At 51.7% G+C, this 15,348-nt stretch overlaps 2 protein-coding genes across 2 annotated transcripts in view; one reads left to right on the forward strand and one right to left on the reverse strand.

Annotated features, from left to right (window-relative positions):
• Nucleotides 1-10,686: 10,686 nt before the first annotated feature.
• PHLDA2 (pleckstrin homology like domain family A member 2) lies at nucleotides 10,687-11,085 on the forward strand (the record flags this gene model as incomplete). The annotated part of the gene is made up of 1 exon (XM_079537335.1): nucleotides 10,687-11,085. The coding sequence occupies one exon, from the start codon at nucleotides 10,687-10,689 to the stop codon at nucleotides 11,083-11,085; it is 399 nt and encodes a 132-aa protein (XP_079393461.1).
• Nucleotides 11,086-12,753: 1,668 nt separating this feature from the next.
• The window catches only part of SLC67A1 (solute carrier family 67 member 1), a gene marked incomplete at both ends in the record, with an annotated part of 48,188 nt that continues 45,593 nt past the window's right edge, over nucleotides 12,754-15,348 (reverse strand). The window contains one exon of the mRNA XM_079536947.1: nucleotides 12,754-12,941. Coding sequence (XP_079393073.1) covers nucleotides 12,754-12,941 — 188 coding nt within the window. The remainder of the gene's footprint in view (nucleotides 12,942-15,348) is intronic.

Genomic DNA, 15,348 nt, shown 5'->3' on the forward strand with positions numbered 1-15,348 from the left:
ACACTTGCAGGCAAAATCCTGAGGTCAGGAGAGCAGGAGCACAAGTTGGCCACGTGCACCCATCCACCAGCGTGCAGCCACTGCGTCGGGGAAAACCAGCGTGTGGGCTGAGGGAAAAGCTGCAAGATGTTCTCCCCTCCCTCTCTTTTTTTTTTTTTTTTTTAATTTCACCCAATTATGTAGTCTTCCTTCTTCCTTTTCACGCTCCTGGCTTAAGGCGCATTTGAAAGTCTTTGATATGCCTGGACAGAAAGAGGAGGGGTGGGTGCAGAATTAGTGTCAGTGCCACGAACAGTGAAAACACCTCAAGTGGGAGATGGGCTATAACTTGTTGGGAGAGGCAGAAAGGTCGCACGGCGCTGCTGTGCACGAGTGAATAGTTCAAGGCATTTTGATGCAGAGAAAAACCAATTAAGATATAACCACTGCTGACATTCCCCTGAGTCGTTTCATCTCTCGCCGCTTCAAAAAAGCAAGGAAAAACAAATTACGTCCTTTCAATCCCAGATTTATATAGGATGAATTGTTGCTTAGTCTATGAAAAGATCAAAAAGGAGATCTTTGAAAGAAAGATCGCCTACAAAGGGTGCTGGACTATTATCATACACACATACAAAAAAGGTTAATAAGCACAGTTCAGGTCAAAATGTAGACAAGTGCAGTGTGTGCAATGAAGTGTGAATGAGGGCTGCTTTCTCAGGCATTTCACAGCTGGCAGTAGGAGGGCAAAGCACGGCGCTGGGGTTTCAGCTCTGTATCTAAAACTGCAAGATTGGTGGAGCTCAGTGGGCTGCCAAGTGTTGGGGCTGTCGGATGGATGGGAGCTCCTGCCTGGGCAAAAGGGGTGGTGGAGGCAGGGGACAGGGCTGGGACACTGTGTCACCTCCTGCTGTGGGCTCTGGAGGAGGCCCCTCTGCAGAGGTGCCCCACTTCTTTGGGCACTGAGCCGGACGGCTCAGCAAGGTGACATTCCTAACACTGAGCAGGGTGGGGATCGCTGCTTGGGCTTTGCTGTCCGTGGCTTTGGAGCATCCCTCCTGCATCTGCAGAGACAGGAGGGGCACATAGATAATGATGAGGAGGTGAGGCCAACCGGCCTTTCTCCTCGACCACCCGGAGCAGCTTTCAAAGCGAGCCCCATTGAAGCCGTGGGGTTGAGGAGAAGCAAACAGACGCCGTAATTGCGCTGCGCACTGTCTCATCTCCGCGGCGAGTTGCAAAATGTGCCGCCTACCTCCCTCGTCAGCCAGCTTTAATTGGCTTTAATGAAGAGGTAATTATGTGATTTCAATTTTTAATTAAAGGGGGCGGTGGGGTGGGGAGGGGGGCCGGCCTCCTGCGAGCGTGGCCCCGCGGCGATGCCAGGGAGCGCGGTGGGTGTTGGGGGGCTCCACCCAGCCCTGCTCAAGGGGTGCGGGGGGAGCGGATGGGAGCTGGCTGCCTCTGGACACGCCACCGGGGCTTTCGGATCCAGCCCTGGTGCCCCGGGCGAGCCGTGGTGTCGGAGGCAGAACATCAAAGGGGCAGCGAATGGCTGAGGGGAAAAAAAAAACCAACCAAAAATCCCTGCAGAGCCAAACCGATGCCTCCCCACACACGGCACAGCCCAGAAACATCTGGGTGAAACGCGGGCTGGCTGCTGCTAGGGGAGGAGCTGCAGGCCCGCAGCAACAGGCTCCCATGATGCCCACGCATCTCTCTCTGCCCCACACCATGCCATCGGAGGTCTTGCACCCCAATGAGAGCCCTGCAGCCCTCCCTCCCTGGGCCTTGCAACCCAGGTCTCTTCTTCTTCCTGCAACTGGAGCTGCCTCAAGCAGCAGCACAGCTAACCCCGTGGCCAAGCGTATCCCCCCATCTTGATTTTGGGGTTTTTCTTGCACATACTCTCTCTACTGGTGATTTCCAGGCTGGTGGCTCCCTAGCACGGAGCCAGGGATGGTCACGCATGGAAAAGCGAAAAATAAAATGGGAGGAGGGAAGGGAAGGAGAGTAAAAAGGAATGGAAACGAGGTCCAAGGTCTCTCTGCATTTTCTGTGCAATGATTGATTCAGTTGCTTGGCAAATATAGCTGGGCCACATCGCAGGCTGCACTTGGGAGGGCTGAGTCACACTGTGCTGCTTGCCCAGCTTCGTGCCCGATGGGCCAGAGTGCTTCCTTGGGCCAAGAAGTGAAACCTGATCTTTTTTTTTTTCTTTCTTTCTTTTTTTTTTCAAACAAAGCCTGAACGGAAGCAACGTGCGAGAGCTGGGCCAGATCCAGCAGCCTCCACCCTCAGAGGGGTGGGGCAGATAAAAGCTCTCTGGCTTTCCTCTCCGCATGTCACTGCCTCCCACAAAGCTCATCAGCCCCATACCCCCATTTCCTATTGATTGCAGCCTCAGTGCTCACCCTCAATTTGCTATGGTGGAGGGGCCAATGGATTTGGCATCCTGCACCCCACAGCTTGCCGATCTCCTGGGCGCCACCCAAGGAAACAGCCATCTGCATCCTCATCCTGGTGCCCCTCTTGGAATACCCAATGTTCTCACCCCTTGTGGCCACGACAATGATTTGACAGGTCCCGGGCTCCTATGGTGGTGCCCTCTGAGTGTGTTCACAAAAATAAAGTGTTTCTGGGAGAAGACATGGCGTAGGAATGTTCCCAGTTCTGGAAGTCGTATTGAGGGTGAAGGTGCTGCTAAATAAAGGGACCTTTTCTTGGGATAAAACAACCTCTCCCTCGATGGTGCCACTATGGTGTGGCTGCAGTGACTCAGTGGGCACACATTGCGTGGGAAGGCGTTTCTCCTCCATGGCAACAAAACATCCAGTGTAGGGATCTGCTGGAGAGGATTACCTTTTCCTGAATAATTGTGACATAATTGCCAATTGAGGAGGCTATGTGGGGCTGTAATAAAAAGTCCCGGAGGAAGGAGAAGCAGTGAGTGGAAATAAGTGGCAAGTGGAGGTTGAAGTCCCTGAAAAAAGGGGATTTCTGGCAGTAGGTGTGACCCTTCCAAGCCTCTGGAAGGTGAGTGAAGGAGAAGCAGCTGAGTCACGACAGATAAAGGACAGGCTCCTTCTCTTATCAGCTATGGGTGTGCAGGCAGGGCTGGGCTGAGGGCTTGTCACTCTGCAAAGAAATGTGCTCACGGGATGGCCAGTCCCTAACGCCCAGTGCCAGGGACACCGTGCTGGGACCAACCTGTCTAGCCAAAGCCCTGTGGAACACCAGTTTTTCTTGGCATTGACAAAGCACAGCCCTTGCTGCTGATTGCTGGCAGAGCCACGAGCCGCATGGTGCTAATTGATGGGTGGTTAAATGAATCCTGGATGGCAGAGCTCCACCAAGCACCTGTGGCCATCATCATGCGTGGGAGATGATGCTCGCCAAGAAGGGAAGACCAGGATTAGGGACTGAGCCATTCTGGCTGTGGCAGGTGGTGTAGAAAGGGGGAAGGAAAGAGATGGGCACACTGAAAGCAGGCACTTCTCCTCCTGCCTCTGAGCAGCTCTGCTCGGGGTCTTGAGACTGGCTGTGAAGCCTGCTGCCCTGGGCCGGTGGGGTTAGTGTCAGGAGCTCCATCCTTGTTTGGCACTATTTCTGACAAATGAATGATTTGCTCTCTCAGTTACTCCTTTCTGGCTACCTCTAAGCAGGACAAACAAACACACATATTTGTGGAGGGGTGCCCAGGCTCAGTCCATGCCCAGAACACCTTGTCCTACCCATGCTGGTACTTGCATCAAGAGCCACAACATTTTAGCCCCGTATCCACATGGCCACCCGCACCCTGCCGCAGCCTTCGCCACTGCTGATGTAAGCCTGAGCGTTCATTTCTGGCGAAGGTTGTCCAATTATGGGAAATCCGTCCAGTTCTGTGACTTTGACTCTTGCCCCATTAAAGCTGAAGGAATGCCTGAGTCATCCCAACGCCTGCCAAGAGCCTTAACTCCTTTTTCTCCACCCGGAGTTTCCTTCCCAGCTCCGAGGCTCGGCAGCCAGTGGGACCGGCGTGTTGGTATTGCTCTCTGATCTGAATAGCAGCTCAGTAGTTGCAATCTTCAATAATAACAACAACAGTGACTTAATAATGTCAGCAACATAATTAATAACCATAACAATTCAATTAATTGTTGAATATTAAAGCCAAGGGATTTGCAAGCATTTTATTCCTACTGCAGGAACCCCCTCTGGTTACAGCGCCTCTGGAAAAGCTTGGATTAAACCCACTGCAGGGTGGGTAATGCTAGCTCAGTTCTTCTCTGTGAGTGCTGCCCTAAAGGAAACCTCTTTTAAAGGAAGCTGATAACTGGGGGTTAATGGCTAGGCTTTTAATGACATTTGGCCCAGTGAGTCGGAGCACTCACAGGACCAGCATTAAGGGTTTTTTAGGCCATCGCACAGTTTATGCGTTTAAAGCTGGTCTAAGGTGTCACTTTCTGGACCAGGTGGTCCCATCCCACCCACCCAACCCAGGCTACAGTTTCCCACACATGACCCAGCTGCGTGAAGTGAGAGCTGTGTAGAGCAAAATGCTGTAATCACAACTCACCACTGCTTTCTGCGGCCCCCAGCACTGAGCCCACCCCAGCACAGCCCCAGACCCGGTGCTGTGACATGCCCTGAGCTACCTCCTGCAAATATTTGTCAAGGTGGAGCCGGGTGTTCAAACATGAGAGGATCTGAGTAACCGACAGGAAGAAAAGACAGATCCAGCTTTCACAAGGTAGCTCCATCAGAAGCTATTAGCTGGGGCGGTGGGAAGCCAGCAGGCTACGCAGCTGGGGCAGGTGAGCTTTGGGAAAGTCAAACAAAGTCAGGGAAAGTACATATCACTGATATTCCTTTTTCTTTTTCTCCCATGGTTCAAGTTGTTCAGAGAAGCTGTTGGTGCCCCTGCCTTGGAGGTGCTGAAGGCCAGGTTGGGTGGTGCAGCCTGATGTGGTGGGGGACAGCCCTGCTCATGGCAGGGGGTTGGAATTGGGTGGGCTTTAAGGTCCCTACCAACCCAAGCCATTCCGTGATTCTATGATTTTTATGAAGCTACTAAAGCTGATGCATAGAGAGCATATGTAAATATATATATGAGAAAGAGAGATAGCTGGCAGCAATGTGCTTGAGAATTTGGTTTGGGATCAATCCTCAGCCTGGCTGGAGATGGGAAATAATCCAAATCTTGGCAGTAACAGCACCTCACCATCCTCCCCCCGCCTCGCGTTTGCTGATGTTTTGGTTAGGCGATCTGGCAACTGATCTCAGTGTTTACCCGTAAAGTTTACTCACTGCTGATTAAAAAAAAAAGAAAAAAGCCAAAAATGGAGCAAAGCAAAAAGCACAGCCGGGATGATGCACTGAGCACAGAAGCTCAGTCCCTGAGTGGGACAGCTGGGAGGGGACTTGGGGCACACACTGCACTAGGATGTGACGTGTGATGGCGGTGAGGACGTCTCACTCGCACACAGCCATTGACGTTGGCCGTGCTGAACGGCCCCAGGAGCACGTCCCACCCTTCCTCATCTCCGCTGTGAGGTTTGCAGCTATGTTTATCATGTCCATATGACCTCAGCGTGTTGGTGGGGGCTGTGGGTGGCACTGCAGGGACCTATGAGGTAACAGGACACACTCAGGGTTGTGTCAGCACCTTTGCTTGGCCGTTACCCCATCCCTAGAGGTGTTCGAGGCCAGATTGGATGGGAGCCTGGGCAGCCTGGTCTGGTATTAAATGGGGAGGTTGGTGGCCCTGCATGTGGCAGGGGGGTTGGAGATTCATGATTCTTGAGGTCTCTTCCAACCCTGGCCATTCTGTGATTCTGTGATTCTGTGACTGAGCTCGGCATGTTTGCAGTTATCTCTACACCAGAGAATAAACTTGCAATACACTACAAATTGTGTCATCTCTGACAGGATGTCCTTTTCCTCCCAGCTTATGCGCTCACACATACGGAAGCACTGATGTGCAGCTCGGTTAGCCTAACGCCTCTCCTTACAAATTATGGCCAGAGGATGGCCTTGAGAGAGCCAGTGACACTCACAGCTGTTGGCCGATGCCACCCATAGGATTTCCCACGAGAAGCATCTCTACAAACAGATAAAAAAAGGCAAAGATGACTCAAAGCCACCTTACTGGCTGCAGAAAAGGGGCAGGGTGCCTGGAGCAGTGACCTACAATTCACTGTATTGCTGCAAGGCCTGGCTCCTCATGGTCTCCAGTAAATACTATCACTGCAGCACAGCAGGGTAAAAAAAAAGGTGAGCTGGCAGCATGATGGGAAGCTGCAGCCTACTGGCACCATGTGGGACCACCACAGACTTCATGTGCAGAGAGCACATCAACATCGATCAAGGCTGAGGTCTCAGACATTTATTACCGTTGCTGCAAAATAAAGATTGCCCAAATATTTACACTACCAGGATGGGGTTTGGGAATGTCCCGTGTTGTTAAAATCATGAGATGTAGCCCAAAGCATCTCCTGGGCTCACTGAGTGACCAAATGTCCAGAGCACTCCAGTAAACATGGTGTATCTCAGGGCAAGCCACCAGTGCTCCCTCATCCTCAACCATTTTGACTCTCATTGAAAGAGAAGCACTGGCTCACAGCCCGTCCCATGGCAGCCAGGGCTGTGTGCTAACCTACTAGCACAGGTTAAGATCTGAAAGTATTCAGGTCTCACATGGGATATGAGCACTGTGTAGTGGGATCCATGCAATATGATCAGTGCTCAAGAGACCAAGAAACGTGAGCCTCTTTTTTAACATTTGTTGCTTTTGTACTCAGACTAAACACCAGCATGATGTCCAGGTGTGCAGAATGTGTTCCATCAGGGTCACAGAATCATGCAGTCATTAAGTTTGGAAAAGACCACTAAGAACACCAAGTCCAACCCCCCAACCCATCCCCACCATGCCCACTGAGCCACGGCCCTCAGTGCCACGGTTCTTGAACAGCTCCAGGGACAGTGACTCCACCTCTGGAGGTGTGCCAGTGCCTCACCACTCTTTTTGAGATGAAACTTTCCTTAATATCCAACCTGAATCTCCCCTGATGCAACTTGAGGCCATGACCCCTCATTCTATCTCTAGTTACCCAGTGTGTCACGGGTGGTGAGACAACTTCTGGGCAGAAGCAAACACAGTCACACATCTGTAACTGCTGTACTGACCCAACATGCCCGTGTGGGTTCAGTGCTCCTGCCCTTGTATGGCTGCAGCACTGGGAGCCTGGTGAAGGACGGGCTTCCTGGAGATGACTCCTTCTGCCCCCGGCCCCTCGCAATGCTTTCATGACTGTGTGCAGCAGTTTACAGCACACAGCGGCAACACACTGAGTCAGTGGGATGAAACATGTTCAAGCTGCTTTGGAAAAAGGAGTCTTAGTCAGATAAATATTAGTAAATTGAGCAACTGGGGCTACGTGATATTGCTGATTAATACATGGCTTGCGTACGGCATGAAGAACTCTCGCAGATTGAGGAAAGATGCTTCCGCTGCTGCCCTTGTTTAAGTTAGCCCCGAACCAGCTGAAAAGCTCCAGCCCTGCTGCATTTCATTTTATGTAATCATTAAACAAACAGCCTTGGTGGCCTCCATCTGTCTTGTTGAGACCTTCCCAAGTGAGGTGCCCCAGGACAAAAGCATCTGCCCCTGCCTCGCCCAGCTCTGCCCTGAGACCTGAGATGCTGTGCCCGGGTCACAGGCTGGGAGCTGATGGCACCGTTTGGGCCAGCAAGTTTGTGAGGGTGAAGGATGATAACAAACCATAACCCTAAATTTCATAGTGTACTTGAGGAATACTCACATGACATTATATACACGTATATATATGTATGAAGGAATATGAAAATGTGAAAAAAAATGAAAAGAAAAAAAAAAAAGGAAAAATGTATGTGAAAAACATGACAAGATGCTGTTCCTCATTTCTGTTTCTCCAGTCCCACACTGCCAGTTTGCAGCTATTCTGTGTGTTGCTCTTTTTAATCCAGGATTTCAAGGGACCTGGTGCTCACTAACCTATTGCCATGGGTGCCTGTGGGGACAGCCTCCCTCTGACACAAACAATGAAACTCAGAAGGCAGCAGTTTATGAGGCGAGAGCATATGTTTCCCCATTACTAATCGACTTCAGCTGGCAGGATTACAACCTCAAGCCTGTAAGCAGGCTTTTCTTCTCCTACAGATGTCAGGTTTAAAGGAAAGGAAATCATTATGATAAAAAAAAAAAAAGTCATATGGCCTCAATTCTTCACTTCCTGCTGCAGAGGGGTAATGCTGGCTGAATCTGTGGTCCTTGCCCAGCACAGACCCATCACAGGGGCTGCACACACTGCTAGGATCACAGCAGCTAAATAGCAATGGGAAAAATAACATTACAGCAGTGGAAAGGCTGATAGCATGCAGGGTGTGAGCAAGGGGTGATGTGCCTGGTGGAAGCCCCGCATCTCCGGGGGGAAATGCTGGGCTGGGCTGGGCTGAATGCATCACTACCACCCGCTGGAGACACCACTGCAGGGTGCGTGAGCAGCTGCAGAGGAGATAAATCGCCATCTCCTCATTCAAAAAAACACATTTTTCATTTTTCTTGGCCCTGATTGCAGTGTTCTTCATGGACCCACCCATGTAGCTGCTGTGCTGTCACCATGACCCCTGTAACTAAGGCAACCCGCTTCTGCTATCGGGAGGATACACAAACCCAAAAACCTGAAACGATGAGCAAAAGCCCAGTTGTGGAGCATGCACTGCACCACGACACATAGCAACAGGGCCTCTCGTGGGCTGGGAGAGGGAAACTGTAAAGGGAGGTGGCAGGCACCCTGCTGGGCTCTGCAGGTGGGAGATGGATGTGGATGCTGCTTCAGTTCTGTTTTATTCTAGTAAGGGACACCCACGTGTAGTCAAACTGTGCTTGGGAACATCACGCTTCTTCTAGATTCCAGTGCCGAGAGCTGTTAACTCCTGGTCAATTCCTTACCCAATTCATTAACTCATATTATTTTAAAGGCAATGCAGACACTTTTCTTCTTTTCCTAAGCTGAGCTGCCTGGTTTGAGGGCAGTTGATGTCACCATTGCTTTGCTTTAAGACCATTTCTGTGCAACTTTTGCACGGCCACAATGCAAATGACAGCAAATTATGGTATGTTAACGCACTGGGCTTTTCTTTTCTGTGGTTATCCGTGTAGCAAGCCCAATGTATGTAGAAGGAAGGAGAATTCTTATAATGGACATACAGTGAAAACCAGGACTGGTGCTGCAAGAACCCATTTTTTATCTACACTTTTTGAGCGTTCTTTTTTCCCCCCATGCTGAGACACGCTGATGGCTGTGGCAACAAAGCTTCTGTGCTTCCCATGGCTCGGTGCAGATCACCCTGATGAAAGCCAAAGCAGGAAGACGAACCCCAAAGGGGGCTGCTGACCCCCACCTGCAGGTGTGAGCCTCACTGAAAAGCAGATTTTGCTTTGCACCGGACCGTTTGAAGCAAGGTGTGAACAGACATGCTGCGTCCTGTAGCTTTCCAGACCGGGGGCCTTCCTGCAGCTGTTTCTTGTAGCTCTCCTTTTTTCCTGCCAGATTGCTGTGTTTGAAGTGGTGTCCCATTTCCTGTGCACAAAGACCCTTCTCCGCTGCATTTTGGAGCCCTTTTTAGAATGATATAATAATAATAACAGTAATAATAATGAAAGCTCAGCTTAGGCTCTGTCTCTGGTCCTACCTGCTTCAGATCCCTTATTCTTATGGAATCTCTTGGGCAGGAATTTTGACATTTCAGTGGCCAGAGTATTTGTCCAGACAGTGTCAATCTGGACCATTCCTTCGGCAAGGAAAAGCTAAATCTTGCTGAAGTTAGATAAATTGCTGCTGCTGGCTATCGCGCTGGATCAGGGTGTTGCAAAGAGTGGCAAAATCAGTGTGGCACAGAGGAAGGGATGCCAGTGCTGTTGGGTGCCACCTCTTGATGCTGTGGCTTTCCCCAATGTCCCCTTGGTGGTGTGCAATGGTCAGACCCTACGAAATGATGGAACCGAGACTGGGAAGAGGGAGTGGGTCAAGAGGAAGAAAATGGGGTAAACAGAGTGATTGTAGGGGACAGTGAGAACGATAAGGGTGGGCAGTGCTGCTGCAGAGCTGTGTAGGTGGGATACCCCAAGGAGAAGGTGAGGGAAGGCTTCGAGGTGATGCTGCATGGATGTGGAGCTGAAGTGAACGCGCTTGGCCAGGACCCACATTAGAGGCTGGGGTCCAAACCAGGCGTCTGGGGGCTTCTGGGGAGGGGGGGCAATGGCACTGGGTCTGAGGACGCTTTGGAAAGGAGACGAGCAGCAAGATGGGGTCCATCATTGCCACCCCATCCCCACCAGGGAAACACACAGACACGAGGGTACGGCGAGGCTGGCGTCCCACGCAGCATTACAGATTCGGGCTGCGCTCTCAGTGGGTCCCATCCCGGCGGGGCGGAGCGGAGCACACCGCGGCCGGAGGCGGGCGAGAGGCGGAGCGGCGAGGGGGCGGCGGGCGGACTCCCGGGGGAGGCACCGGAAGGCGCCCGGCGCTGAATCATTGCAATAAATTGGTCCCGGCGAGGCCGGGCTCAGTCATTGCCGCTCGAGACGCAGTGGGAGCAACGCAGCCCGGGGAGCTGGAGCCGGGAGGGAGCAAGGGAAGGACGGAAGGAAGGGACGAGGGAAGGAACGAGGGAGGGAGGATGAAGATGCAAGCCGAGGTGATCCGCGAGGGCGAGCTAGAGAAGCGGAGCGACAGCCTTTTCCAGCTGTGGAAGAAGAAGCTGGTAGTGCTCACCAAGGACAGCCTCAGCCTTTTCCCCGACGGGCACAAGCGGGCCAAGGGCAAGGAGCTGGGCTTCGGCTCCATCCTCAAGGTGGACTGCGTGGAGCGCACGGGCAAATACATCTACTTCACCATTGTCACCAAAGACCGCAAGGAGATTGACTTTCGGTGCCCGGACCAGAGCTGCTGGAACGCCTCCATCACCATGGCTCTCATCGACTTCCAGAACAAGAGGGCCATCCAGGACTTCAAGAGCCGTCAGGAGATGGAGCAGGCAGCGGGCACCCAGGAACGGCGACTGGCCCGGGCGCCCTGAGCCCCCAGGTGAGCTCACACCCCCATTCCTCCCCCCTCTAACAAACCCACAGAGATATCTCTAACCCCTGCACAACAATCCTTACCTATGTATCCCCTACACACCGTGCTTTGGGTGCCACAGCGAGGCAGTGGGGCTCCCACGGCCGCTCCTCGTGTTTCCCAGCGCCGAGCCGGGTGCGGCACCCTGAGCGCAGCGTGTGCTGTGCCTGCAGCTCTTGTGCCCAGCTCCTGGGGCTCGCTCGCCCTTCCCGAACCCCGTGCTGGGAATTCCGGGTGAGAGATGGGCACAGTGCTTGGAATGCTGAGCGGTAGGCAGACACGTGTCTGTGGCGGGGAGTTATCGGGGTAGGAAATGGCACTCAGCAGCGCTTTCCTTGCCGAACGCCCTATAGAGACGCCGCAGATGCCGCGATGAGTGCTGAGTGCTTCCTGTCCCTTCAGAGCCCTTTATTTTAATTCTTCCCCTGCCCTTTCATTTAACTAACCTGCTTCCTCTTGCTGCCTTCAGAGCGTACTGCTGGATGGTAAACCAGAGCAAGTGTCTTGGACTGAAAAGGGACAGGGTACCAATGAAGGAAAGCGCGGAAGATAGCTGGGAGCAGCTTGGTTTTCTCCAGGCCTGTGGAGGCTGCTGAGCAAAGAGCCCTGAGCTTTGCCTGAGATGCATTTTGAAAAAGAAAAAAACCAAAGACTTTCATACGGGACTTCCAGCGAAGCGCCCACGTGCTTTGGGTGGCGCGGCTTCGCGAACGGTTCTCTTCTATTTATGAGACGCAAGGAAGATTCAACACTGACTGGTGGTGTTTGACACAATTTAAATTATTTGTAGTATCTATATTTGTATTTATTTTGATGAATGTCTTTCAGCAGTTATTGGTCTTAATATTGCTTTTGCATTAATATGTCCATTCCAAATAAATTACTTGAAATGTTCACTTTTTATTACTACACGTGGCGGTGCGGTGATTTTGTGGGTGCTGTTTGTGGTGTGGGGGCTGTAAGGCAGCAGTGGCCTGGACGTGGCTGTGGGGTGAAGAAGCCCCTGATAATCCATCTGCAGGGGGAGAGCATGGAGGAAAAACGCACTGAGGGCCAGGGAGGGAATGCAGGAGCCTTCTGTGTGCCTAATCAGGGCTTTTTTGGGATATTTTCCTGTATAGTTGAGTAATGGCAGTTAAAGGAGGCACAAAATCTCCCTGTAACCATACCATGTTCTGCCTGCTGGTGCCTGGCCCCGGCTCTAGATAAAGTGACTAGGAATGAGTGAGGTGCTCTTTTCCTGCAGTCCAAGAAGCTGTGCTCTTTTGGAAAGGGGAATACAACCTGTTGAAGTTTTGTCTTGTGAGGCTCAATGCCTACTAACTGACCTGTACGCTCAAGAGCATCCAGCAGTGCTGAGCTCCACTGACAGGCAGGGTTGCAAAGTGCTCTCTACAAATGCTTCAAGCTTGGTAATTCCCTTTGGGAAACTTTCCTGCTGCCACTATCAGTTAGCTCTTGCAGGAGACTGGAGGCAGCTGCAAGGTATTTAGTTATGAGCAGCCTGCAGTGAGAGCAGAAGGGGCTCAGTGTGGGGTTGTGCCTCCAGCACAAGAATGCCCGAGAACATACAACAACGTTCCTTTCTTTATTTCGGTGGAAAAATAGAAGTGGCAGCTTTCGAGAATTAGTGGCTTTTTGTCTCTCTCAGTGGATTTTTGCTCTTTAAGAGATAAACAAACAAACCGAGATTGACAATGAGCTGCAAGTAGCCAAAGGAGGAGACTCCATAATGCTTGTACAGAATGACACCGAGGGTTGGGCCCACCGTCCTCGTCAGGGGCTGGACAGAGGCGCAGATCCCCAGCATGGTCCCTAGGAGAGACAGCAGAGATGTCAGGATGAGGGTTAGTAGCCTCCCTCTGCTGCGGTAGGAAGCAGCCTCAAACCATCAATGGGAGCCTTTGGCACTGGGAGATGCTCCTGAACCCATTGGGATGGGATGGAGTGAGGTGGAGTGGGATGGGGGCAGCTTCCAGGGACACTCTGAAGCCTTCCAAAGAAAAGCATGCAATTCTTTTCAATATCATAATTAGCAGCTGTGGGCAACTAAGGGTCCCAGCCCACCCAACCAGCTATTGCTATGTATTCTCTCTCATGGAGCAGAAAAATAGACACTTAGGAGTGCATCAGGAGCTAGAAAGGTCTAACTACATCTGTAAGAATAGCTAACTAAAAGCAGAAGAAGATTCTGAGCCCCTGTGAGATCACACAGCCTTGCAAATGGAGTGGATGTTTCCATTTGGATGGCAATGGGAGCCTTTCACCTGGCTTGGCCGGTTCTCCTTCCAGCAGAGCATGCATTTACATGGTGAACAGGAGGAAGGGAAGCACCTCCACTGGGGCAAGGGCAGGTTTTTCCACCAGGATGTCACACGGGATGCAGCCACAACTTTAGGTTTCTCACCATGCAGGCCAGAACTCCATTAGCCCACACTAAGTATGGGCAAGGAACTTAGGTCCTGCTTGGAAATGGTGTTCTCAGTCATTATTCTTACTACCAATTCTGAGCTATTGGCATCAATTTTTCACCAGTACATGACTGAATCACCACCTATGGCATTCAGGAGAAGGGAAAAGCTGTCCTGCTTGCAAGGTATGGATCCCAGTGTGCTACCTATATGGTGACCATGGAGAAATGATCCCAGCTTGGAGGGAGGACAGGCAGACATGGGTTGGTGCCATACTGGCCTGCAACTGTTGCATTTCTGTCAAAAATGCTTAAAATACTTGTGCAGTGAGCCCAAACTGAGGGCGTAGGTGTGACATACAGAGAGGGAAGTCTCCCTGAAGAGCTGCCCAGCTCCTCCTGCACATGGGAACAGCGATGGGTGGGACCTCAGCCTGACCCTTTGCCAATGGGAACAATCCCACAACCACCAAACTTTCTGGGCAGGTTTTGCAATTATTTTTTTTCCCCTCTGGGTATTTGAATTAAACTAATTACTACGTGCAATTGCCAAACTGGCTCTCATGGTTGAGGAGGCACTTCTTTTTTTTTTTTTTTTTTTTTTTTTTTGAGCTGAAATCCGTCCTCTTGAAAGGCTGGGCTCTCCTCAGCAGGTCTGTAACACATTGCTGAGAAAGATAATTTCTATTTAATGGGTTTAAATTAGATCCCTCGTGTCGGATGCCCCAGAGCTTTGAGACACTGTAAATCAGCCCTTGCTCCATTTCCAAGCAGCTCATGTGATGGATCCCAGTCAACTTCAGAACTTTAACAGTAACAAGTCATCACACCAGTAAAAAAGCCTCTCTCCTCTCCTCTCCTCTCCTCTCCTCTCCTCTCCTCTCCTCTCCTCTCCTCTCCTCTCCTCTCCTCTCCTCTCCTCTCCTCTCCTCTCCTCTCCTCTCCTCTCCTCTCCTCTCCTCTCCTCTCCTCTCCTCTCCTCTCCTCTCCTCTCCTCTCCTCTCCTCTCCTCTCCTCTCCTCTCCTCTCCTCTCCTCTCCTCTCCTCTCCTCTCCTCTCCTCTCCTCTCCTCTCCTCTCCTCTCCTCTCCTCTCCGCTGGGGAATGGTGGCTGAGCCTCGCTGCAGGCTCTTCTCCTAAGGCTTTGTGCCTGATGTGCAAATCAAATCACGAGATATAGGTCCAGGATGCTGCCCTGCTCTGCTTCCTCCCTGCCTCCATGCATAAAGCAGTAACAAGACCCCCATTCTCGGGGGACAAGGAGTGCTTGTGTGGCTGTGGGCCCGCCTTGGCTTGGGGCTGTGCTCCCACCAGCTCACACACCCAGTGGAGCAGCACACATGTGTGCCGTGCAACATTTTCCCTTCCTGCCTTTGAAGATGGGGAGGGAAAAAAAATATCAAAGGGAAACGAATGAAATCATTTTCACTCTGTTTCCTTCTGTGGAATTCATCAGCCTCTGTAGGAGTGGCCTTAAATGGGTCCTCTGCAGAGCCAGTTTTGGGTTGGCAGAGGAAGGAGCTTTAACTGCCGTCCCTTTGGAGCAGTACCCCTGTGCTGGAGCGTCATTGCATGGCGGCATTGCCCCCAGGGACACCCACGCCACAGCTGCTGCAGGGAGGCAGCTTGCAGGGCCACGGCTCTGCTGTGTCAGACATTCCTGTCCTGCTTGGGAACAGAGCCTCCTCCTTGGGGAACACCGAGAGGAGGAAGCATGTCGTAAGGATAAGGGGCAGGAAGGACCAATGAAGATGGTTTTCCTCCAATGCTGCCATCCTCTATGCCAGCTGTGCCCCTCCTCATCATACCTGGT

Source organism: Tetrao urogallus (assembly GCF_951394365.1).
Source record: "Tetrao urogallus genome assembly, chromosome: 6".
Classification (NCBI taxonomy): domain Eukaryota; kingdom Metazoa; phylum Chordata; class Aves; order Galliformes; family Phasianidae; genus Tetrao; species Tetrao urogallus.